At 49.0% G+C, this 19692-nt stretch overlaps 1 protein-coding gene across 5 annotated transcripts in view; it reads left to right on the forward strand.

Moving 5' to 3' along the window:
- Positions 1–19692, forward strand: part of VPS41 (VPS41 subunit of HOPS complex) — a 165015-nt gene that overhangs the window by 125049 nt on the left and 20274 nt on the right. For 4 of the 5 annotated variants that reach the window (XM_085004958.1, XM_003134906.7, XM_085004959.1 and 1 more), the window contains 10 exons: positions 214–343; positions 1750–1865; positions 3370–3426; positions 5616–5677; positions 7332–7413; positions 9842–9934; positions 12519–12646; positions 15321–15465; positions 17696–17737; positions 17882–17932. In XM_085004958.1, the coding sequence (XP_084861084.1) occupies positions 214–343; positions 1750–1865; positions 3370–3426; positions 5616–5677; positions 7332–7413; positions 9842–9934; positions 12519–12646; positions 15321–15465; positions 17696–17737; positions 17882–17932 (906 nt within the window). Of the gene's footprint in view, positions 1–213; positions 344–1749; positions 1866–3369; positions 3427–5615; positions 5678–7331; positions 7414–9841; positions 9935–12518; positions 13517–14866; positions 15466–17695; positions 17738–17881; positions 17933–19692 lie in introns of all 5 variants that reach the window. The other variant, XR_014833344.1, reaches the window with a different exon arrangement.

Genomic DNA, 19692 nt, shown 5'->3' on the forward strand with positions numbered 1-19692 from the left:
AATCCCTGGCCTCACTCAGTGGGTTAAGGAGCTGGCGCGGCCGTGAGCGTGGGATAGGTCACAGACGTGGCTCAGATCTGGCATGGCTGTGGCTGTAGGCTGGCAGCTGCAGCTCCGATTGGACTCCTAGCCTGGGAACTTCCGTATAATGCGGGTGGGGCCCTAAAAGACAAAAAGAGAAACAAACGAGCCTCTCCCCTCTCTTTGCCCCAGGAAAGCGAATACTGCGCCAGGCCCAGACTGGATATCATCCAGCCGCTCTCGGAGACCTGCGAAGAGATTTCTTCTGATGCTCTGACTGTGAGGGGCTTCCAGGAAAATGAATGCAGAGATTATCACTTAGGTGAGAGATGAAGGATCCGACTCGTTTCATTGCTTTCATAGTTTCGCTGCTCTGCTCAAGTAACGCAGTTCGGAATTTCAGTTGAGGTGCTGAAAGGATCTTAGCAATTCCCTGGGCGGGCCTCTTAGGTTGCAGACGAAGGCATCAAGGCCCAGAGGTGCTGCGGAACTCACCTGAGCTCCCACAGCAGGAGGGAGGGGGAGAGATGGAGTCAGGACCAAGGAGGGGAGGCTTCCTGGCCTTGGTTCTTGTATTTGGTCTTCTCTCCTGTTTCCCGTGGCGCCTGACTCGCACTGATGCCAGGCAGTGTGGTGCTGTGGTTGCCACATCACTCCCAACTCCGTGTCCCTAGAAGGTGTTCTCTGGGCTGCAGAGAAGTCGTCTTTCTGTGACCAGTGCTCGGAACTCGGAAGGGCGCCGGGTACCTACTAGGCTTTCGCGGCATATTTGCTGAGCGGGTGGGTGACTAGGTAGTGACTACTCAGAAATAAAGGGAGAACCACTGCCACGGAGTCATAGCAGGGGCGTCATAGCCTTGAAAAATGCATTGATCAGAACCGCTTTGGCTGTTGAGAAATTCTTTCCTGCTTTAAAAACAACTGCCGTGTTTTGAGAATATTCTCAGTTCACATTTTGGTCAAAAGAAAGGAGGAACTCGTCTAAATCCATTTGAGCTTTTAGATGACGCCCTTGATCCGCTGAGAAATGGGAGCGTGGACTCTGGGTGGACACTGCAAGTGAACGCGTCCAGTCAGTGTTTGGCTCAGAGCAAAACTCTGCGGCACACTTAGAAACCCTGCAGAGCAGGCGTCGTCATTTTCTGCAGGAAAGCCTTGCGAGCAGCATCGCAGCTGCCCAAGGGATGGATGACGCCCTGAGGGCTCGGGCGTCTGTCCTTTATGCTTTAGATGGCCTTGACCTTGAGGAGGAGGGAACCATCACGGCCAACTGTGGGGTGTAATTGTTCTGTGAAAATAGAGCAGCGCTGTAAATGGCCGTAAATAAAGGGTATACACAGTAGATGAATTATATGCAGGAGACACGGCAAATTTTGAAGACTCTCTTTCAGCAGAGGGCAGAATGTCAGCGGACGAAACAGAATTTTTAAGCCGACCGTATTTTTTGAAATTTCCTCCCTCTTCCTTTTCTCTCTCCCTTCGGTCCTCCTTCCCTTCTTTTTTTTTTCCAAATAATCTTACATGTAAATATTTTGTTAAGCCCTGGAATATATTCCATCCTTTTCTACCCTGCCTCCCACCCCTACATTGAAACACAGCCAAGCGCACTTGGGCCAAAGGTAGGAGCGTTTTCTGTTAACGCTCAGCTCGGTGGCCTGACCCCCCCCCCACTGCCAAGGTTCCTCCGGTGGAGTCACCCAGGCTGTCCTCCTCTCCTCTCGCCTGTAGAGCACTCGGAAGGGGAGTCGCTCTTCTACATCGTGAGTCCAAGAGATGTTGTCGTTGCCAAGGAACGTGACCAAGACGACCACATCGACTGGCTCCTCGAGAAGAAGAAATACGAGGTGGTTGCTCGGACGCTCTTCAGCGTGTTGACATAGTGGTAGCAGAGAGGGGATGCAAGGTTTTTGTAATAAATCTTTTATGTAGGTGAATTATTACCTCCTACTAACATGTAGGAGGCGAATAACTTGCCAGGGCTCCCCAGAAACTCCTTGCAAGGAGGCCAATTGGCCTCACTGTTCTGCGGAGGAGGAGCTGGCGATGGAGGGAACGGGCTGGGGGGGAGGGTGGGTTAGATCCAGCCTGCTGCCGTGTTTGTTGGGTGGTTCTTCCAGGAAGATACAGAAGCGCTGGTATTTCCGAATCATCCGTTTGGTCACTTTAGGGAAGCCGTTATTTTGTGCTTATTTCACGTGTAACAGTAAACCCGTCTGGCTACACTCGCTCAGGATGATTCAGACGACCCGTTAGGCTTCTTCGAGTCTTGGTTCAGATTAATTTGAGTAGATAATGTCCCATCGTGGCTTTTTTTAAAAAGGAAAACGTTTCTTAATTTTAATGGCGGCAAAGACACGATGGTGTTGACTTAGTTAGAGAAACCCTCTGGGAGTTCCCATCGTGGCTCAGAGAGGTAAGAACCAACATAGTGTCCATGAGGATGCAGGTTTGACCCCTGGCCTCGCTCAGGAGGTTAAGGATCTGGCGTTGCCTCAAGCTGTGGCATAGGTCACCGACGCAGCTCAGATCTGGAGTTGCTGGGGCTGTTTTGTAGGCCTGCAGCTGCGGCTCCGGTTCAACCCTAGCCCAGGCACTTCCATATGCTGTGAGTGTGGCCATAAAAGGAAAAAAGAAAAAAAGAAAAAAAAAAGAAACTTTCTGCTAATCAGCTTAAAAAAAAAAAAGGTCCACTTATTTGTAATCACCTGAAAGGATTTGGGGTAAAATGTGTTTAATTTTAGTGTCCAAGTGTTGATACCAATTTCATACCCCAGTTATTACCATTATTGCTTTAGATCCAGTAGCTTCTTAGAGGAATATTGTGTCTCAAAGATTTTTGTTAAAGTAACTATTGTAAGCTTACCAAGATAAAAGGTAAAATCAGACTTTCAACATCGTAGTGTGTTCACGCCTGAAAGTCTGCATAGAGTTTACTTCTTCTGTTTCGTGAAGGACAAGTGTCCTGTGTTAACACGCATCGTACATACTTAAGTGACAGATGAATTTTTTGTTATTGGAACCTAGGAATTTTGTCGTATTTTGATATTTTGATTTGTGTCTGAAATGCGAGTCCCGCATCCTCATGTGGAAATGGATTCAAATGGAAATAAGCGGAGTCTTCATTTTGGTTGACTGCTTTTGTTTGGGCTTGAATTTGGCGAGGTTCACTCACCCAAAACACAAACAGTTCCTGTGCTTGAAGAAAAAGCCACGGGAAAGGGGGGCTCATTTATGTAGCCTAGAACTTTAAGACATAATAAATATAGTATTTACAACCTCACTATCTTTCTCTCCCGCTCTCTCCCGTTTTCCCTTTTCTGCTCCTTTTACTGTGATCGTTAAATACAGGAAGCTCTGATGGCAGCTGAAATCAGCCAAAAGAACATTAAAAGACATAAGATTCTGGTAAGTATATAATCTTACTATTCGAAACATAAATTTACCTTTCAATAAGTGGTAATGAGACGGAAAATAATTTGAAAAGAACAGATTCTCCCTACCTTTTGAGAATTTATTTCAAACGAATTCTCTGACCTGAGAGGTCCAAATATTTCATTGTATTGAATCACTTTCTGCTTGTAAACAAGAAACTTGAACACCTGCTAGGAGGTAGTTGTAGGTAATTTGGAAACTGGATTTATGAAATACACTTTAAACACCAAGCTTTCCAGTTACGTGTGGGAAAGTTTCTTTAAATCATAGGTAAAGTCACATGGTCATGAAATTTACAAAAGAGTCGTTTCGTAAAACTAGGCTGCTTCAGTGTCTCCGAAATAGCAGACTCAGTTGACTTTGTCATGGAGACCAGTCTGGGACGTGAAGTACTTCCGTCTTGCATCGTAGACTCTGGGAAAATAGATTGCGGGAAAGCCCGTTTCCTGCCTAAACGTGACGGTGACTGTGCCGGCGGAAAGCCGAAGAGAAACTTTATCCTCTGAGTGTGAGTGTCCCTCGAGATGGTCCAGCCCCGGATCCGGTTTCTGGATGAAAGCTAGAAATGTCATCGCTGACGGCTGTTTGGGTTTCGGTGAAATTCCTTCTGCCCGCACGCTCCCCACCGTGACCTTCTCTTTGAAACTCTCGCTAAAAGCCTCACTCCCAGGGCGTATACGAGCAGAGTCACCCGGGAATGAAAAGGAAGAACGAGAACCAGAGCGTCTTGTGTTTTCTCTTCCTTCAAATCTGTAGCAGATGAGCAAGGACCGTCCAGCATTGGCGCGTCCCTCCCAGTAGGAGGGTGCAGCTGAAGGGAGCAGCTCAGGCAGGCTTAGCGAGGCGCTTGCGCACGGGGTCCGGTCACAGGAAGGCGGTGGGTGCATGGTCTGTGTTTATCTGTTCTTACCACGCACGCTTGCTGGAGTGAAACCAAGTAGGAGGCGAGCGAGTCGAGCTGAAATGGACGGATGGGCCAGTGGGCAAGTGGGGAGGCTGCGGCTGGGGGTCCGGCAGCCTGGGCCGGTTCACAGCAGTGGTGGGCTTTTCGTGTAATCTGCTTATGTGCAGAGAAGAGACCAGGTCAGGTTGAGGTTAAAAGAGCACAGAGAACAAGGACGGGGGGCGGGGGGCACGAACCTGAGGAGAGAGTCTGGAGAAGGAAGCACCTCTTCCAGGAACCGGCCCAGAAGGGCTCCCCAGAGCTCCCACGAGAGGTGATGGTTCTTCAGAGAAACAGAGTTGGGCGCCCTTTCCAGCAGAGTGGAGCTACAGTTTGCTACGTAGCGGTCGTGAAAGTCAACGTTTCATAAGCGAGGAACTGTGGGGACGTCCCTTCACTCTGGAAAGGGCGTGTGTTCTATACGTTCATTAGGCCCCTGGGACAGGAGAGCAGAGAGAGAAAGAAGCGTCTTCACTGCCGGCCCCAAATTGTTTTGTGCATAAAGTAGAACTTAGAACCAAGTTTCATTGTCTGTACTGTCTTAGGCTTCTCGTGAAAATGCTTGTAGGCATTGCCATGGCTCTGGTGACACAGGTCACCCCTGGTCCCTTCAAGACCGAGGTGGAATGGGGGACGGAGCACAGACACTGAAACCGGTCAGGTCACTGCTCTGGGCCCGTTTCCTCTTGCGCAGACACGCGGGTTTGAATGACCTGGTTTTCCTGAGCTCGTGTTCACTTTTCACTTTCTAATTTTTAGTATTTCCACTTTATTATGATCTGTCTATTGTAACTTTTCTTATAGCCTTTCTTCACCCTTGATACAGACGGAGACAGGATATGCTCACATGTTATAGACGAAAGCACAAGAAGCAATTTTACCTTCAGTGAAAAGATGAAATTGTCAGATCATGTTTCTAGTATCGGAGGTTTCTTTGGTGGGAAATTTTTTAGAAGCAGGCAGGTTAGGAGCTTTGAAGTAGTAACTTTAAAAAAAGGAAAAAAATAATTGTGAATTCTGAAATTTGTGACAATTCCAGCACATTGAAATAAGCCCGGGGAAGAAGCGAGTGTAGCTACATAAAGCGGTGAAGCCGCATCCGCAGGTCCAGTCGGCCGAGCGGCGGGACCCTCGGGTCGGGCGCGGGCCTCGGGATCCGAGAGCGGCCTTTTCCGTTTGTTCCGGTTCATCAGGAAAGTCCTTGCTTTCGTTTCCCCAGGACATCGGCTTGGCCTACATCAACCACCTGGTGGAGAAGGGGGAGTACGACGCAGCGGCACGGTAATCAGGGCGGCTCGTGGTGGTTTGTGAATGAAAGTAGGATGGAGTCACGGTAACAGCAAAGCTAAGGTGCTCTCTGCAGGTGGCAGACTCTTTTTTTGACACCTCACGGGTCGTTTCTCAGTAGTGAGGGTTTTAATCACGGACCCCGAAGCTGTTGACCCGCCTGTGACCCTCATTTTCCCCAAATGAAAACTGGGCTTCTCGTTGTTTAACGAGCGAGGTGTCAGAAACTCTGAGGAGACGATCCCACCGTGGCTCAGCCGGTTAAGAACCCACCTAGGATCTATGAGGATGCAGGGTGGCTCCCTGGCCCCGCTCAGGGGTTAAGGATCCGGCGTGGCCGTGAGCTGGGGTGTAGGTGGCGGACACAGCTTGGATCCAGCGTTGCTGTGGCTGTGGCGCAGGCCGGTGGCCGCAACTCTACTTAAACCCCTAGTTGGGAACGTCCACATACCTGGGATACGGCCCTAAAAAGAACAAACAACAACAAAAAATCCCCATGAAGCGTCCAAGATTTTACCCTTTGTATAGGGGTACCCGCTTGTCTCATGAGTGCTGGAAGAAGACTTGATTCTCCTGGGTCAGAGACACAGGACCATCTACTTCAGCAACAGCTGTGGCCAGAGTTCCAGCACTTGCTCTGGTTCCCAAGGCACAACGCAGAGAGAGCCAGATGACCCTGCACAGGCAGTGGGTTGTGCTAGAGAAGAGGGGCCCTGAGCTTGGGGTATCTGGTTCTTTACAATGGGCCGTAAGCCTGCCTGCCTGCCCTTGACTCCAGAGGGAGAGGTTATTTTTATTTTGCTGGGCAGCAGCAAACCTGCCCTGTGCTCTGGAGAGGGATGCCATCTGTCTCTACAATGTTCACTTAACACGCATCCCCAAAAAGATGGTCCAGAGAAAGGCCGCCTATGCCTCTGCTCACAGCTCAAGGAGAACTGTCTCCCTCTAGGAGGGCGGCAGTGGAAACGATCAGACCCCAGGCTCCCGGTCTGCAGGGCCTGTGGGTGGACAGACACGTAAATGGGATGTAGCGCTCGTGCGGGCCTCTGGGCACGGTCCCCCCTCAGGCCGTGCAGCGCCACCCGCAGAACTGCCTGGCAGCCCGGAAGGTCGCCTTCAGGCCTGTGTTTTGTCCCTTGACTTAGGGGGCTGTGTTTCTTTGATGTGTAAATCGAAGTTTTATTCACACATGAACATTTTTCCAGATTGTACTAAGGTAGGAGTCCAGTTTTCTAAAGTCTGATTTTGTGGTCCATTATTTAAAGCCAGTGAAGAAGTGGTTTAAATTGACACTTTTAGGTATGATGATATTTCTTCAAGCCAAAGGGGTCCCCAAACTGTCTGGATAAGTAGGAAGCTCAGCTCAGAACAAGAAGATTATTGGGAAACCACCTAACCAACGTCTTTTGAAGGAGACTCATCTTTATTTATAAGTGTTTTGTGTTTGCATGATTTCCAGCAACCTTGCATATGTGGTCAAATAGTACCAGTAATAACGTTATGCTCATGGGCACCTGAGATAGAAATTTGTCCAAACTCTGGGATGAGAGCTGGGTCTGAACCACTGGGGGAAATGGCTCCTTATTCTGCCTCTGTTTATTTTCTTTTTTTATATACTTTCTCTCTCCCCGGATGTTTTTACTTCCAGCAAATGCCAGAAAATTCTTGGGAAAAATGCAGCACTCTGGGAATATGAAGTTTATAAATTTAAAGAAATTGGACAGCTTAAGGTAAGATTAGCTTTCTTTTTTTTTTTTTTTCTTTTTTGGCTGCCCAGCGGCATAGGGAGTTCCCGGGCCAGGGATCAGATCCAAGCCGCAGCTGTGACCTACGCCACAGCTGCAGCAACACAGGATCCTTTAGCCCTATCTCCTGGTCCAGGGATCGAACCTGAGTCCTGGCACTGCAGAAACACCAGCGATCCCATTGCACCACAGTGGAAACTCCAGAATAGCTTTACTTTTAACTCTTGATGTTTGTATGTTGTATATTAATATTGAGATGGACATCAAAATAAGAGAATAACCAGTTCTTACTGGGAAACGAGTACTAAAGCTAGAAAAAGAAATCAGACATTTAGAAATCCGTTAAAAGTGCCACGTAGAAACTAGTTAAAAGTGAAAATCTGACGTATGTTTTATGTGCTCACAACAGGTACGTGTATGATGTGTTCGCTTTCTCTCCCTCTACTTCCCTGTCTGTTCAGATGAAGTTTTCTTCATTCTCCTTAGTGACCGTGGAAAACGGGTATAGTCTCAGCCGGTAGACTAAAACATTTTCCAAATGTCCTCAAGAAATGAATGCGGTTTCAAAAAGCATTTCACTTGCCGGCAGACAGACGGAGAGTTTTGACCAGGTGCCTCCAACCAGTAGTTCTGATAGTTCACTTTTTTTGGCTTCAGCTGAGTGTACAGTATCCAGATGCACATCAGTGAAGTATACCCATGTAGATCTGCTTAAAACTTTTTATTTTCAGTTCTTGTGAGCCTTTGCCGTGTTCTCTTGGTGTTCTGAATATGCGTTCAAAAAGTCCACTTGTTCAGCTGTGCCTGCCCCCAAATGTGGCTTTTCTCCGGGAGACCCGCCAGGACACTCCTCGTCGAGTTTACGGGGCTTGTCGTGGAGGATCTGGTCCAGGGCTTTGGCCGCGTCGACCGAGACGCGCCCCCTGGAATCGCATGCCTGTGTTGCGAGTGCGTGTCGGCCGCTTTTCCTCGTGTGTCCCGCCCATGGTGATGACTCGAGCTCGTGCGAATGCGTCTCCTCCCCACGCTTGGTCCTTCTCCTCTCAGTCTGTGTGTCACAGCCACCGCCACGCGTAGTGGCCCAGAGCCACCGTCCTGCCGAGCACATCTGCCTCACCTCCTCATTCTCTCGCAGCTTTACTTTGTCAGACCCACCCAGGCCTCGCCTCCCCTCTCCGGCCTCATCTCCTGCCGGAGCTATTGCAAGGGCTTCTGGTAGACCTCCGGACAACCCTAAGCCAAGTTAGCCCCTTAAAACTAAAGATGCTCCCTCACTTCCCCCTCTCAGAGTATTTCATCCAGATTCCTTTCATGACCCGCCTCACCTCCCCCTCCAGCCTCATCTCCCTTGCTTGACCCCTCCTCTGCATCCCGGAGCCACTCTGGCCTCCTTCTGTGCAGAGTACACATCCAGGGTGCCCTGCCCTGCCCTGCTCATGCTGTTCCCTCTGCCAGAGCACCCTTCCCCTTCTCCCTCTCTCTCTGATAGGCCCTGGCATCTGTCGGCTCTGCTTCCATCTGCGAGATGCGCCTTGCCACAGCATCTTGTTAACCCGTGTTGTGTGACACGTAGCAGGCAGTGGTGCGATTGGCTGTTTAGATACCTGCCTGTCTTCCCTCTGAGACTGTGAGCCCCTGGAGGTGCCCAGGACAGAGCCTGTGATTGGTGGGTAGTGCACTGCGGAGTCCCCTGTAGTGTTTGGAAATTCGACACAACGCAGCACCGAGATAGCTAAAAACAGAGTGTATTTCCCAGTGATTTCAAATGATGACTAGATGACCTGTAACTGCCGTAAGAAGCTGACTTTTATCATCTCGGTGACATTCTTCCTCCTCTTACTTAGAGTTTCATTAATTCATCAGGAAGAAGAGAAGGTTTAACTTAACCGAGGGAATGTTTTGATTCAAATTTATTCATACATATAGACACCTTACATATGCTTTTTAAATTATATTGTAATTTGCTAAAAGAAGGTCGAGTTTAGGGGAGTTCCCGTTGTGGCGCAGTGGAAACGAATCCAGCTAGTATCCATGAGGACTTAGGTTCAATCCCTGGCCTTGCTCAGGGGGTTGGGGATCCCGTGTTGCCGTGAGCTGTGGTGTAGATCACAGACGAGGCTTGGATCCCGCGTTGCTGTGGCTCTGGCGTAGGTCGGCAGCTACAGCTCTGATTCAACCCCTAGCCTGGGAACCTCCATATACTGCAGGTGCAGCCCTAAAAAAGCAAAAAAAAAAAAAAAAGAGAGAGAGAAGGAAGGTAGAGTTTATTTGAATCTTTTCATAATATTTTTCCAAAGTACTCAGTTGCCTTAAATTTTTTAAGTGAATGTGTGCTTTTTTGTTGGCTGCATGTTTGGAGTACAGTTTTGTTTTGCTACATTTTAAAGAAATTTTTTCCCTTTTCTTTCCTTAGGCTATTAGTCCTTATTTGCCAAGAGGGGATCCAGTTCTGAAACCACTCATCTATGAAATGACCCTCCATGAATTTTTGGAAAGTGATTATGAGGTAGGACATTCTAACATGGTCGTATTTACTTGTTCACAGTGGAAAATATTAAGAAATCTAGAAAAAAATGTGCATTGAAGCAGCTGGTTTAAGAGAAACATAGTTTCTCTGCAGTATGAAACGGGGAGTCCCCGTCATGGCTCAGTGGCAGTGAATCTGTCTGGAATCCATGAGGACAGAGGTTCGATCCCTGGCCTCGGTCAGTGGGTTAAGGATCCGGCATTGCTATGAGCTGGGGTGTAGGTCCCAGACGTGGCTCGAATCTGGCGTTGCTGTGGCTGTGGTGTAGGTCGCAGATGTAGACCCTTAGCCTGGGAACCTCTCTATGCCGCATGTGAGGCCCTAAAAAGCAAAAAAATAAAAAAATAAAAGACCGGAAAAAACCTGAGGTCCATACACTCTGGTGACAACTAGTGTTCTTGCAGACGTTGTCAGAGAAAATATCTAATCCATGTACATTTTGAAGAATTCCGTCAAGCTACCTCCTAGATAATAGCTAAAGGAACAGGACCAAGCACCGCTTGGGGGATTTCCTAAATAAAATAGCATCTGCTGTTGATGCTTCTGCTGCCCCTAAAGAACAGAACTTTCTAAAACCTGAGTCTCAGAACTGAGTTTGCCAAAGGGGGGTTAGAGACAAATTGGGGAGTTCTCGCTGTGACACAGCAGGTTAGGGATCCAGCATTGTCTCTGTAGCAGCTTGGGTCACTGCTGAGGCGCGGGTGCAGTGGGTTAAGGATCTGGCGTTGCTGCAGCTGTGGTCACAGCTGTGACTCAGATTCAGTCCCTGGCTGGGAACGTCTCTGTGTCACTGATAGAGCCAAAGAGTGAAAAGGAGAAAGGGTGGGAGGCAGGAGTGGCGAAGGGGTGGAAATGGTCTGTCTGCTTCCGCAGGCAGCCCTTGAATTGCGCGTGCGCAGCTACCCTGCGCTCTGTGCTTTGATGTGCCTGTTGCAGCGTTATACCCCCCACAACATCGTGCATGATAATAATACCAACGTTTCCGGGACCAAAGATGAAAGGAATAAAATTCCTTGCCCAAGGCCGTACATAGTAGGTATGCCTGGATTTGGGTTTAAATTTCGTGTTTGCGTGCACCCAGAATGGATGATAATGTTTCAGGTTTGTTCCTTTAACACACATTTATTCAAAAAAATATCTCTTTTGCGCTCACTATATTCCAGGAGTGTGCTGGGCCCGAGGCATGCAGATGTGAATGACGCAATGCATATTTAGCGGTTGCTCACTCGTGCTCGGCTCGTTGTCTGGTCACACCCAAGCATGCAAACGAGCAGTTCTCAGCAGGGGCGGACTGCGCCCCCGGGGGGACCTTTGGCGATTGCTGAGGTCATTTTTGATTGTCATGACTGGGGAATTGGCTCTGCTGGCATTTAGCGGGTACAGGCCAGCAAGGCAGCTGGTGAACACCCTGCAAGGCCTAGGACAGCCCCGCGCGCCACAAAGAATTACCTGGCCTCAAAGGTCGACAGTACCGAGCTTGAGAACCCCTGATGTGAGCAGAAAAATCAGTGCACAGTGTGCGGCGTGTTACGACCAGGCCGTCGATGCAGTGTGGCGGGTACTCGGTCTGCTCCCGCTTGTAACTAGAGGAGAAGCTAGGGTTTCTGCTGGGCAGCTTCGGGACAAGGCTGCTAAGCTCCTTTGCAGAGCTGTCACCGGTGCCGGGAAGATCCGTAAACCAGGAGGTGTCAGACGCGGGCTGCTGTCCTCAGGGTCCTGCTCGCCCCTCAGAGTCTGTCGTGGCAGTAGCAGCATCTTCAGCTCCTTAGAAAGCTCAGAGGCTTAACCCAGTGATGTTTTCCTTTTTGGTGCCTCACAGGACATTGCAAGTTGTCATTGCCTCCGTACAATCTGAGGTTATGTTTTACACATAAGGAAAACGTTATTATTTTTTAAATTGTACTGGAATAGAGTTGACTTAAAAAGCCGTGTTAACTTCAGGCATATAGCAAAGTCAATCAGTTGTACATGTATCCATTCCTTTTCAGATTCTGATCCCACATAGGTTCCCACACAGTACTGAGTAAATCTCCTGGTGCTGTGCAGGATGCCCCCAAACCCCCAGACAAAGCTGGGTTTAGCGGCAGGCGTGGAAGGAAGACAGAGACGATGCCTTGGAGGTGGACTGCGGGCGATTCCGTGAGGAGCAAAGCCGCCCGTGCGCGGCGGCTGTGCCGCTGCCCGGACAGTGTCCGTGAGCGGTTAAAGATGTGCCCTCGGCGTGTCCGAGCTGGTCCGGAAAGAGGAGACGGGAAGTCAGGCTAGACTCGGTCTGCGCACTGGTACTTTATGGAAGCACCCGGGGCCTTTCTTCCTTGTGCATTTCGTCCTCCAGGGACAAGGGGAGAGATGGCACCGCCTACTTCCCAGGATCGGCGAGGGGAGAGGCGCCCACCGCCACCCCCCGAGCCCGCAGTCTGAAAATTGATGATAGGTTTATGGACCAATGTTTTTATCGTGAAGTGATTTTGTCTGTTTTCCAGATACTTCTGGGCATTGTTTGAACTCTCTGGATTGTTTTCCCATTTAAAGAGTATTCTTCTTTTTTCCCCTCCTCGGTTAGGGTTTTGCCACGCTGATCCGGGAATGGCCTGGAGATCTGTACAACAACTCGGTAATCGTTCAGGCAGTTCGGGGTCACCTGAAGAAAGACAGTCAGAACAGGACTCTACTTAAAACCCTAGCAGAACTGTGAGTATATTTTAGTGCTTCTTTTTCCAGACCAGTCTCCCTGAAAGGTTTGCCGTCTTTTAGATTTGGCAAAAGCTGAGTGGGGAAGATGCAGATTTCTCTACCGTTTTGCTCTAATCGCTCTTGGTAAAAACCTTCCAGGGACTCCAGCGAACAGCTGGACGGGGAGGGAGGGAAGGCGTGTGAAGCTGTGCCAGCGTGATGACCTCTGTCTGCCGGAGGAGAGGAACCCTGGTCGGCATCGCTGGGTAGAAGCGGTGGTTCAGGGAGGGACGGTGCCAGGTCTTGGCCCAGTGAGGCTCCGGATCCTGTCTTTCTTGGATCTGAAAGTCAGCAAATTTCTCTAACCTTAGACGCCTTATCTGTAAGACCACACGGGCCAGTTCCTCATGGGATGATTTTAACGGAACTTCATAATCAAGAGCTAACTAAGTGCAGTGCCTGGCACTGAGTCAGGCTCAGAAAATGGAAGCTGGGTTCATGCTTTTCATCGCACTTTGAGGGACCCGGGCTTTGCGCTAAAGCCTTGATGCAGAGTTAGATGAGATAGGCCCGTGCCCTCCAGGAGCTATGGTCTAGGAGACAAGCAGCCCTCCCCACACTCCCACCCCCTCAGATGAGCCCCCTGCCACCCTCATCTTACGCCTTGTACCCAAGACCAAGAAAGGTACATCAACATGGCCTAGAATCAGGGCTTTTTAAGATTTGCTCCAGGAGCTCCCTCCATGGCTCAGCGGTTAAAGAACCCCACTAGGATCCATGAGGTTGTAGGTTTGATCCCGGGACTTGCTCGGTGGGTTGGGGACCCAGCGTTGCCGTGAGCTATGGTGTAGATCACAGATGAGGCTCGGACCCCATGTTGCTGTGGCTGTGGCGTGGGCCGGCAGCTGCAGCTCCGATCCGACCCCCTAGTCTGGGAACCTCTGTATGCCATGAGTGCAGCCCTCAAAAGACAAAAAAAAAACAAAAACAAAAACACTCTTGCCCTAGAAAGCTCAAATCCTATCATATGTAAACAAGAGTCTTCCTCGAACACATTTATATGGATAACAGTAATTCCTGCTTTTTAAATTTGTTTAAAATATCAGACCTAGAAATCATAGCATCTATTAAAACAACTTTGTCTTCCGTTTACAGTTCTTAGAAGTTTATGCACTGTTTCGAGTATCTTTGCTCTGTTTAATACGCTTCCAAACTCCCCAGAGACCATGGTACTTGGTGGTCCATGTATCATTCAGCAAGTTGCATTTTAGACGTTGCTTTATCCCAGGACAAGAGCTCAAAATAACCATTCGCAAGAATTACAGTTTATGTTGCTGCCGCCTACTCATGTTCATTTCTGCTTGTTATTTCAGAATTTGACTCTTTAATTATGAAAATTTAATTATCATTAATGCTTCTAATATTTCCTGACTATTACGAGAGGAGACTTAACCTTTCTCTAAATGTAAAAGCCGATTTGGTTTGCCAAGCTTACTACTAACCAATCATCCAAACAATTTCATTTGCATATTAGCCTAGAAGAATAAATTAGAAATTAGCAGAAGCATTTCAAGCATCAGAATATCTGTTTTGACTTGGAAAAAATGTATTTGTATGGTTGTTGGGAAGGAGCACCTTGAAATTTAGGATGCTGTTAAAGTTTCTGTGTTGTCTAAAAACAAAAGCAAAAACAAAACTTGCCTCCACAGAAGAAGTCATGATTGTGGCATTCTGTGTTGGAACGCTAACCATTTTCTCCCAGAAACACTGCTCCAGCTCTCATCAGCCTCTGCAGCACGAAGGCTGTCCTGACAACACTGGTGGTCTTGTGGCACTGATGGTGCACTCACAGTGCCACTCAGGTCCAGTCACCTTTTTTGCCCAACCTAGGGAGTTACACAATGTGAAAAACATTGTTTCAACAGGAGAAACACATTTAAACTTTATACAGTCTCCTTGCAAATAAGCTTTTTGGAATATCATCCACTTGTCAGCTGAACACTGCTTGTAAGAATTTTAACTGATTTTTCTATTACTAGAATAAGAATTGCCTTCATTTTGAGTCTAATTTCTTTGGTATACGGATTTCTCTAAAAAATGTTGAGGCTTTTCTTTCTTTTTTTTAATTGTTTTTTTTTTTGTTTGTTTGTTTTTTTTTTTTTTGTCTTTTTGCTATTTCTTGGGCCGATCCTGCGGCATATGGAGTTTCCCAGGCTAGGGGTCTAATCGGAGCTGTAGCTGCCAGCCTATGCCAGAGCCACAGCAACGCAGGATCCGAGCCGCGTCTGCAACCTACACCACAGCTCACGGCAACGCCGGATTGTTAACCCACTGAGCAAGGGCAGGGACCGAACCCGCAACCTCATGGTTCCTAGTCGGATTCCTTAACCACTGCGCCACGACGGGAACTCCGAGGCTTTTCTTTCTTAAGAAAATTTGTATTAGTTGAATACTGCAAATTTTCCAAAATTTGCGTGAGATAGTTCTGAGAAAGAAATACGTATTGGTCCCATGTAGTTAAATCCCAAGGAAAACTTTCCTAAATAAAGTTCACTTTTCTCTCTGAATAGGTTTTTCTGTGTTCCTGAGTGTAAAACATGGTGTGTGTGTGTGTGTGTGTGTGTGTGTGAGAGTGTGAGTGCTTCGTTAGAAGTGTTGGGGAGCATCAGTGTAAAACCTTGTGTCTTCCCAGGTACACCTATGACAAGAACTACAGCAGCGCCTTGGAGATATACCTAACCTTAAGACACAAGGACGCCTTCCAGCTGATCCACAAGCATAACCTTTTCAGTTCTATCAAGGATAAAATTGTTTTACTAATGGATTTTGATTCCGAGGTAACGTGCTCCTCATTTTCATGCTGACGAATTCTTTGCGCTCTCCCAGATTTGTAGTAATTACCGTTTACCCACACCCTGGGTCGTTACCGAGTCACATTCGTGTTCAGACCCCGACCCTCCCTGGGTGTTATCCTGATCGGCGTGCAGGAGCCCTTTCCTCCCTGTGGTGGGTCTGCAATAGCGATCCAAATTTGCTGTGGAACTTTCGAAGTGTGCGTGTGAAGTTGGCTTTTAGTAAAACAATCCATATATTCATAGAAACAGAGAAACTAGCCATATGCTTTAGCTCATTGTAATTGTGTCCCAGCATTTACTTTTTAAGTGCCCTCTTTCGGTCCATTTGTTGCCGTTTTACCCATTCACAACAGTTCCTGTTGTTCTCGGGTGATGCCCCAGCCCGGGACGCGTGGGATGTGTTATTTACATGTAGGACGAATTTGAATAGCGTGGCGTCTGTCAAATGAGAGCACCAGCCTCCACCGCTCACCCTCGCAGTGGCTCTTGCGAAGTGATACAAACTCTGTGTGTGTGTGTGTGTGTGTGTGTGTGTGTGTGTCTTAAAAACGAAAGCTGCAGAGTTCCTGTTGTGGCTCAGCAGTTTAAGGACCCAGCATAGTCTCTGTGAGGACGCAGGTTCAATCCCTGGCCTCGCTCAGTGGGTTAAAGATCCGGTGTTGACGAAGAGTGTGGTGTGGGCCGCAGCTCCAGCGCCAGTTCAGCCCCTGGCCTGGCAACTTCCTTATGCCACAGGTGCAACTTTAAGCGAGGAAGGAGGGGAGGGAGAGGAGGAGGCTAATGCCCACATTAGCATTCCCGAACTACTTAGGGGAAACAGATTAAAAAAACCACAGTAGTTCTCATTCGGAAAAATTAAAATTTTATGTAAATCAGAGTAGAACCCTTAAGTCTCTGAAAGGGTTATTTGGGATTTGTTTATGGTGCTGTATTTATGGATAGTATGTGCTATATCATATATCTGTGATGTGCTGTATATTAGTCTTCACACATGTAAACAATTTAAATAGCTACATCTACCCTTTTTTTTGAAAGAAGCTTTTAGCCCATTTTTCATACGAAATGGGTCACGTCCTTGGGGAGTACAGATCTGAGTCTTCTGAACGAGTGCAGTTCTGGAGAAAGTTCGGGTACAGAGGTTCTGCTTTTCTGACAGAAGAGGCTTAAGATGAGAGCCTCCTACAGAACCGAATTCCCTTTCCCACACCCAGTCTCCCCTTCTGCCTCTTCCACCCGCCGGGTGTCTCAGGAGCCTAGTTTTGCACACGTAGCTGTAGACAGAGGCGAGTGAGCTCAAGGGCAGAAACCAAAGTTACAAAGTCATAGAACTTTCTAATTAGAAAATAAAGATCCTGACGTTTCAGAGAGAAACAGTTTTGGAGTAGTCGGTCGGCAGTAGAGTCAAGAACGAGGCTCAGAGCAAACAAACAAACAAATCTTAGGGCGTTCGTGCTGGGGCACTGTCTCTGTGGCAGCGCGGGTTTGATCCCTGGCCTGGCGCTGTGGGTTAAGGATCCCCTGTTGCTGCAGCTGTGGTGTAGGTCACAGCTGTGGCTTGGATTTGATCCCTGGCCTGAGAACTTGCATATGCCACCGATGCAGCTGAAAAAGAAGAAAAAACAAATAGAATAAGCCCCAGGTGGTCTGTACAAGGCTCAGTCTGGGCTCCCTTCCCACCACCTCTTGTTACAAGCACAGTCTGTCTCGTTTCCTGAATGTTCGAGGTAGCTAAGGTCAGTCCTAGAAATCTGTAAGCTCTGTGTTGGCCTGAAACCGCAGGCATCTTTTATTTTTTTTTAAACCTCTGGCTCTTACACTTCTCCACATACGACCAGCTCCTTTTATCTGTGGAATCTGTTAGAGGGGCTTAGTCAGTCTTCAGTTGGCCAGAAGCAGAGCTCATTTTTGTGGTCCTGTGAATGACACACTCTAGAACTACTGAGAATCACCTGAAAACTGATAAAGATATCGGACACGCCAAGATGGCCCGTGTTCGTGAGCTGTAGCAAAGCACCAAGACCTCAGATTGAAGCACATTTTAAAGTATATTTAGGAATCTCTCTCTTCGAGACCCTTCTAAAGCCAGAACCTCCTCTCTGCATAAACTAAGACCCTGCCTTTCGTGGTGGTATCCTCTCCAGTACCTTGTGTTCTGTGTTCTCTTTTCTTCGTATGACCAACTTCAATGACTGTGGTTATTTTCTCATTGCAGAAAGCTGTCGACATGCTTCTGGACAACGAAGATAAAATTTCAGTGAGTGTCGTGTTTCCTCTGTGCTCAGACGGATGAGTGTCCGGGAGCCCTGGCTCCATGCGGAAGAGAGATGTTTTCTCAGGTGATTTTGCTGCCGTGTGTATATTCTCCTGACTTTACATTTCAAACATTCTTTTTCTGCAGATTAAAAAGGTTGTGGAAGAATTGGAAGACAGACCGGAGCTGCAGCACGTGGTAAGCCTGACGGTCTCTTTTTTTTCTCTTTTGGCTTTTTATGGCTGCGCTTGCGACCTAGGGAGGTTCCCAGGCTAGGAGTTGAATTGGAGCTGCAGCTGCTGGCCTGTGCCACAGCCACGGCAACAGGGGATCCAAGCCAGGTCTGTGACCTACACCACATCTCACAGCAGCCCTGAGTCTTTTAACCCGCTGAGCGAGCACCCTCATGGCTCCTGGTCAGGGGGGGCTGCCACTGAGCCACAGCGGGAACTTCCGACAGGCTCCTCCTTTGCCCTTTGGTTGGACAGTGCGGCAGCCCACCTTCCAGTGCTGCTTCGAGAACGCGTTCAGCTGGGAGGTTTGCCCGCAAACAGTGTTCCGTGACGGGTGGAACATGCAGCGTGTGCTCTGATTCCGGCCTAACGGTACCAGATCAGGCACTTGAACTTTGTCTCACAATTGAATGGTGATTTTAAAAAAGCTACCATTCATCTTTGCGTTGGCACGTGGCGCCTGGGAGCACAGCCCTGTCCCTCTGGCGGCAGAAGCACAGCGCCCAGCCCGAGAGCGAGAAGGATGTGTTCCCGGGGACGTTCCTGAGCCCGTGGCCTGCGGAGGCCCTGGTCGGAGGGGCCGAGGGAGGGCCGGGGTCTGTAGGAGTTTTGCTGGGGGTGGGGGCGGAACGTGGTCAAGTGTGAGAAGCTGCCTGCGAAGCACATGCAGAAAGCAGCCGCTCCCCGTTAGAGACTCTACTGTCCTTCTCTGCCTGGGACGCTGCGCACGTCTGGGCCCATTGAAATCATCCCTTAAAGATGCCTCTGAACCCCCCTGGGCCAGTATCCTGTTTATCTCCGTCCGAAGGCCCCTCAGAGCCCACCATCCTTGGGCCGCTGTGGCCGAGGGCTGGGTGGGGCTACTGGTTCATTGTTTCCCAGAATCGCAGGCAACGTTTTTGTCCCCGCTTCCATAGAACCAGCTACGGCGCGAATGACAGCAAAGCCGGCCCCGTGCACTGCAGACAGTAGGGTCTCGAGCCGAGCACGTAGCATGCAAGGTGGTCCTCATCCAGGACCCGGAAAGACCCCAGGCCAGTCTCGGTTTTGGTGTCTCACCCTGGGCCCGCGTCTTTCGTGCGGTCTCGCGGGGCGGGGGGGCCAACAGGCCTGTTACTGGGGGGTGGGAGGTGGTCTCTGATGCTCTGCGTAGTTGTCGTCATGGAAGGAAAGCAGCGCTGGCTGTTTTCTGTGGCCTTTTTCAAAATTATCCAAGGAGAATCTTCAGTGAAAACAGGGCTTATTCGAGGAGGACGTGGGCTGGGCACGTCCACCGCAACCACAGCCACCGCAGCAGGGTGCATAACTCTCTGCCCCACAGCGGGAACTCTTGCTTTGGTTTTGACGGCGCCAGGACAGGCGGCATCTTGTTGCAAAGACAGATCTTGACTGTCAGAGAGGAGCTGCAGACCGAATGAGAGTCTTTTTAGCGCTCGTTGCTCTTGGGGGCGTTAGGGACATATTCTTGCCCCTTTATATAGAGGATGGGGGTTTTATGACCTAGGAGCCCCGCTGATCACACGTGTTGTTTCGGAGGCAGCACAGGTGTGATGATGATAGTTCACAGCTCCCGTCGTTAACATCTCTGCGGTGCTCGGTGTGCGCCCACAGCTCGGCTCGGAGCCACTTACGAGTGGTAACTCATTCGGGCCTCACAGCAACCCCCAGAGATGCTTACCAGTGAAGACGCCCAGTCCCAGGGAAGTTAGTGACCTACCCAAGGTG

This window comes from Sus scrofa, chromosome 18, assembly GCF_054392235.1.
Source record: "Sus scrofa isolate SSC_HxYL_T2T_F1_AM1 chromosome 18, Sscrofa_HxYL_maternal_Yorkshire_Landrace_v2.0, whole genome shotgun sequence".
In the NCBI taxonomy this organism is placed as follows: Eukaryota; Metazoa; Chordata; class Mammalia; order Artiodactyla; family Suidae; genus Sus; species Sus scrofa.